The sequence below is a fragment of the Etheostoma spectabile genome, chromosome 14, assembly GCF_008692095.1.
Source record: "Etheostoma spectabile isolate EspeVRDwgs_2016 chromosome 14, UIUC_Espe_1.0, whole genome shotgun sequence".
Classification (NCBI taxonomy): Eukaryota; Metazoa; Chordata; class Actinopteri; order Perciformes; family Percidae; genus Etheostoma; species Etheostoma spectabile.
Genome location: NC_045746.1, coordinates 21,837,506 through 21,842,976, shown reverse-complemented (window position 1 = coordinate 21,842,976; position 5,471 = coordinate 21,837,506). Strand labels below are relative to the sequence as shown.

At 40.1% G+C, this 5,471-nt stretch overlaps 1 protein-coding gene across 1 annotated transcript in view; it reads left to right on the top strand.

Annotated features, from left to right (window-relative positions):
- Positions 1-3,264, top strand: part of LOC116701543 (CMP-N-acetylneuraminate-beta-galactosamide-alpha-2,3-sialyltransferase 1) — a 75,295-nt gene extending 72,031 nt beyond the window's left edge. The window contains exons 5-7 of the mRNA XM_032535299.1: positions 1,360-1,405; positions 1,505-1,624; positions 1,816-3,264. Of these exons, the coding sequence (XP_032391190.1) occupies positions 1,360-1,405; positions 1,505-1,624; positions 1,816-1,983 (334 nt within the window). The 3' untranslated portion in view covers positions 1,984-3,264. The remainder of the gene's footprint in view (positions 1-1,359; positions 1,406-1,504; positions 1,625-1,815) is intronic.
- The last annotated feature ends 2,207 nt before the right edge of the window (positions 3,265-5,471 follow it).

Genomic DNA, 5,471 nt, shown 5'->3' with positions numbered 1-5,471 from the left:
TTCCTCCCACAGGTGGTGGGCCCATGGGCTGGAGGAAGAGGTGCCACGTAGCTTTTTTGGGCTGTGCCCGGCCGGGCTCCATGGCAGACCCGGCCACCAGGCGCTCGCTTACGAGCCCGCCGTCTGGGCCTGGCTCCAGACGGGGGCCCGGCTTACACAGGCAGGGTCCCTGATCCCTTCCTTGTTCCCACGGAGGTTTTTGAAACATTTCTTGTCTGGCCCCTCCCCTGAGACCACTTTGCCATGGGAGACCCTAGCATGAGCACAAAGCTCCAGACAACACAGACTTCAGGTTCATAGGGACACACAAACCTCTCCACCACGATAAGGTGATGGTTCCCGGAGCCCAGCAACAATCTATCTAAAATAACACCTTTTGTAAGTACCATCTATGATATACAGTAAAATATTAAAGTTGTGGGAAGTTTATATGGCTTAAACCGTATGTTTCATTCGTCCCCCCATACTATTTCATTCGTCCCCTCCAGGAGGGACAGATGAAACATTACGTACATCTCACTTTTGCTGTAATAACTCTTGAACGTTTTTTTTCAAAGCTGAAAATGCAGCTGTATTTGACAGATGACAGGTGTAGGTTGCTTGTGACAAAATATTAGCTTTCAGTGCAATACGACCGCTTTGTAAATTACGTTTAATTAAAGTGTTTCAACTGTCCCGGCTCTCCCCTACCTATTCGGGCCTGAATACACGGACGAGGAGCAACAGCTAATGGAGGAGAATCGGCGCGCTAGCTAGCTGTGCTACCTAGCAGCGCTAGCAACAGAGAGGAGTAGCAATCAAGCAAATGCTATTTAAATAAACAGACAGAACCTATTTGTACTACTGTAGAAGTTTGGTAGCATTCCAGGTATTATTAATACGGTACTTTACAACATACACAGTTGCTTCCATTAGCGCCTGCTCTAAGCCACTCAGCTGATAGTGCTAACTAGCACAATGTTGATGGCAACATATGACAACATATGACATTTCCAAGGGAAAAAAGCTTTTTGGTTGTTTGGCTTGAGGTGATAGGGTGAAATTACTCCAAACCGTCACTTTAATGTCATTAAATATTGGCTATTATCACAACACTGGAAACCAGTATCCGAATGTCCAGATATTAAAGTTAAATGCACTACTTTTTTAGTTAATGCAAAATGATAGGAATATGTATTTATGTATTATGCTAAACATGTTCTGATGCACAGATATATGTAGGAACTTAATTACTCACAAAAAGGACATTGCATTATGTAATTCCTAACAAAGAGCAATCACTGCTTTACTTTTCTTCATTAAATGCCTAGTAAATTATTTTACTATCATTCAGTCAATCATGTTTTTTTTTTTCCACAGGCCAGAATGGATAGTAAGAAGAGAGATGAAAGCCAACAAGTATTTAGTGAGTATTATTTTGAATACATTCAACAATAAATTGTATTGGCTGCAAAAGTCGTTCATAAAAACAAAAACTGTAAAGCCTAATTATGATACATAACAGGTGATGATCCTTAATCCAGCTTTCATGAGGTACGTTCATTACATGTGGCTGGAAAAGAAGGGCTATTACCCCTCCACTGGCTTTCTGGCTTTGGTTCTTTCCCTGCATATTTGTGACGAGGTAAGTTTATATTTAAATTTAAGATTTTCTTGTGAATGTCACCAGTGTTGCTTGAACACACTTATGATTGACAAGTGGATGCAAATAACTGATGACTGATGGAAAATCAAGTAATGTCATTTATAACGAGATTTTAAGCAGGCTGGTACTACATCCTCAGTTTCTAACATTGTTTACTTTTGTTTTCCTAGGTCAGTGTGTTTGGCTATGGAGCGGACAGCGATGGAAACTGGAGTCATTACTGGCAACAACTCGCAAACAAAAAGATAAAAACTGGAAGTCATCCTGGAAAAACAGAGTATAGTATAATCCAGGAGCTAGATGAGCAACATAAAGTCAAGTTTTATAAGGGGTTCTGATCTTTCTCTTAGCATTTAGAGGAAGGTTAGTAGTAGGTGACAGGGGAAGAACATGAAGGGCTTCCTGAGCTGCAGATTGTCTCTTCAGACAGATACCCATCTTTGTGTTTTTGTACATGTGTGTAAATGTCTTGAGTTTAAAAGGCAAACACCACTTTTGAAGGATTATTTGCATGCATTAATGACATGTGAAAACACAATGTGTTTATATACTCTATATACTCTATAAATCAAACTATAAAATGCAGAAGGTCTGATTGTGAAAAATAGAATTAAAGTCCATTAGCTGTTGCTCCTCGTCCGTGTATTCAGGCCCGAATAGGTAGGGGAGAGCCGGGACAGTTGAAACACTTTTTAATTAAACGTAATTTACAAAGCGGTCGTATTGCACTGAAAGCTAATATTTTGTCACAAGCAACCTACACCTGTCATCTGTCAAATACAGTTGCATTTTCAGCTTTGAAAAAAAACGTTCAAGAGTTATTACAGCAAAAGTGAGATGTACGTAATGTTTCATCTGTCCCTCCTGGAGGGGACGAATGAAACAGCATGGGGGGACGAATGAAACATACGGTTTAAGCCATACAAATCTGTGTCAAAACATCTTCTTGTGAATAGGAAAGGTTAGGATAATGGCAAAGTATACCAAACCTAATTTAATGTATTTACTGACGTGATTCCAGATGCATGTACTCCTGTTTTAACTTATTGTATTATTCTCTATGTGTTACTTGTTGCCAAATGCAGGTCAATGTGAAGCACTTGAATTGACCTGTTATGAAATTAGCTATGCCAATGAAATTCCCTTAAACTTACCTGAAACGTTTCCATTAAAAACTGTGAATGTGTGTCCCGAATATTTAGCTCCAGAAGATAAATGAAATGAGTCCATCACATTGCATCCCAGGACATTCTCACAGATTATGTATGAATGTTTTTTTTACTTTTTTTTATTTTTACTATACATTTTTTTATGGTGGAAATAATGGGGGTGGCAGTAGCTCAGTCCGTAGGGAGTTAGGTTGGGTTGCTGGTTCAAGTCCCCGTACGGACCAAAATGTACGGAGAGTGGATTGGTACCTGGAGAGATGCCAGTTCTCCTCCTGGGCACTGCCAGGTGCTCTTGAGCAATGCACCGCACCCCCCCAACCAATCAGAGCGCTGTTCTAGCACTGGCAGCTCACTCACTCCGACATCTCTCCATTAGTGAATGAATAGGTCCTGAGCATGTGTGTGTGTGTGTGTATTTCAGCCCTGTGTGTAGTGATTACTAACAAAACAGAGTGTAAATTGTAATTTCCCCACTGGGGATCAATAAACAGTATACAATAAAGTACAAATTAAACATGTAAGCATGTCTGTTTTTGTAGTGCGAGTATAAACAAATGTAACAAATTGCAGAGAATATGTTAAGATAGGATATGATATAAATATGATTAAGCCATTCATGATCATCATTAATGAGTTGTGGAAAAGGGTTAGGATTAAATAAACTAATGCTTCTTCCTATTCCTTTTCCAGCATGGTTAGATAAAGGACATTAGTGCAGTGTTGAGTGCAGTTCCGAGACATTGACCAAGCTTCATAGATAGCAGGGGAAGTGGTGAGGTTTGGGTAGGCTAATATGGGAGGGAAGTGGATTAGAATAGCCTATGGCCTATTTGGTAGATACAAGTTTTTTATTTGCATGTTCACATACAGAAACTTCCTAGTTAAAAATGTAACATTGCTTTATGATTTGATCCCACAGTTGTTTTGTGATCACTCGATTAAAAAGGCAATCTTTAATTAATTTACCACAGCAGTGGTTGGAACAACACGCAGATGCGGTTTTTCCTTTGCAGTGGATTGTTCTTAAAATATGCAAATAAGATAAATTGCACGGTCACACACCTGTTGTGTGAGTTGTATTATAGCTATTATAGTTAGCTAGGTCCTGATGTTAGCGAATGGGCAATTATGACTTCCAAAAGCATTATGGGACTACTCAGTTGAGTTGCCTGACTGTGGCCGCAGGGCATTTTCCTTGCAGCAAACAAACACGGCTTAACAACCACAAAGAAAATGATTAAACCAATTGAATTTATCTGTGACGTGGCGAGTGTGCATACAGACGGGAGGCTAAACAGATGGCCCTCTGGTGCAGTCAGAACAACCTGGAGCTGAGAGCAGGGGAGGACAGGAGGAGCAGGCCAACGCTGTCCCCCATCACCATACTGGACAACACGGTGTCCGCTGTGGAAACCTTCAGGTTTCTGGGATCCACCATCTCGCCTCAAGTGGACTATGTTGTACTGTCTTCAAGTGGACCTACAACATAAAGACCACCTGGAAAAAGGCACAGCAGAGGATGTACTTCCTGCACAGCACAATTCCTTATAAAATAAACAATGGGCCATGTAAATTATGAGCAACAAGCTAATTTAGATTTTTCAACATGCACAGTCTAACTGCAGCATGTACAATTTATTCACCACTAGATGCTACACTAGTTGCACTAGGTCCTTGTATTTGATCTGCACTGTACTTCGACTCACTGTCATCGGTGTGAGTCCACCAAAAAGTGCTACACCCATAACAGATGGTGGCAAACATTTGAATTACTGATCAGGGAAGTTACTCTTGAGACTGTTTATAACTATAATAATTCAGATTTCAATGCTGCTGTACTGGCAGTGTATGAGCATGTTTGAGAAAACATTTTTCAGGAACTGTACTATCTGTGGTTGGTAGAGGATGATAATAATGAAGCATATTGCGCTCTTCCACCTCCTGACTTGTCTAATACACTCCAAGAAAGCTAACTTTAACAAAATGTGTAAAACCCTTTCTTTAATGTATCTGCCATTTTAACCAGATCTTTTTTTTATTAAGTATATGAGGTGCTAAGGCCTTACTACGGTGCGGGTTGTTGTGATATTGTGATTATTGACTCCAAATGATATGCAGTGTGCAGACAGATGTACCTTTATAAGTTACTTTGTTTTGTCTATGCTGAGCTGAACGGTGTTACACTTCCCATTTTTGTTATCAGCTATTCAATTCAATAAAGCACATTTAAGAAGAAGAAAATGAAAACAGTACTCTTTGACAGTCAAAAGGAGTTATGTACAGGACGTGGCTGTACATCAGCAGGGCTACGTCACAACAAACACTGGCTGTCAGTTTTCAGATCAACACTAAAATGAAGTTAGCAAATAGAATTAACACAATTGCTTTGAATGTGAGTTGAAAAAACTAAAATCAGTGTGTATGTTACTAATTGAGCTAATGCAATGTAACAATTAATCTTAATAGTTAGGGCTGTGCAATTAATCAAATTTAGTCAAAAAGGATCACAAAAAATGTAATTGAGAGAAGCAATTATTTTACACGTTACATTTTGCTGAACTCTTATTTTGTCCTGTGTTCTGAGTGAAACACGGCGCACGAGGAACACAAGGCAGCCCACGGGGGGGGGCACACTAGGAAGCGGGGGGGGGGGGGGG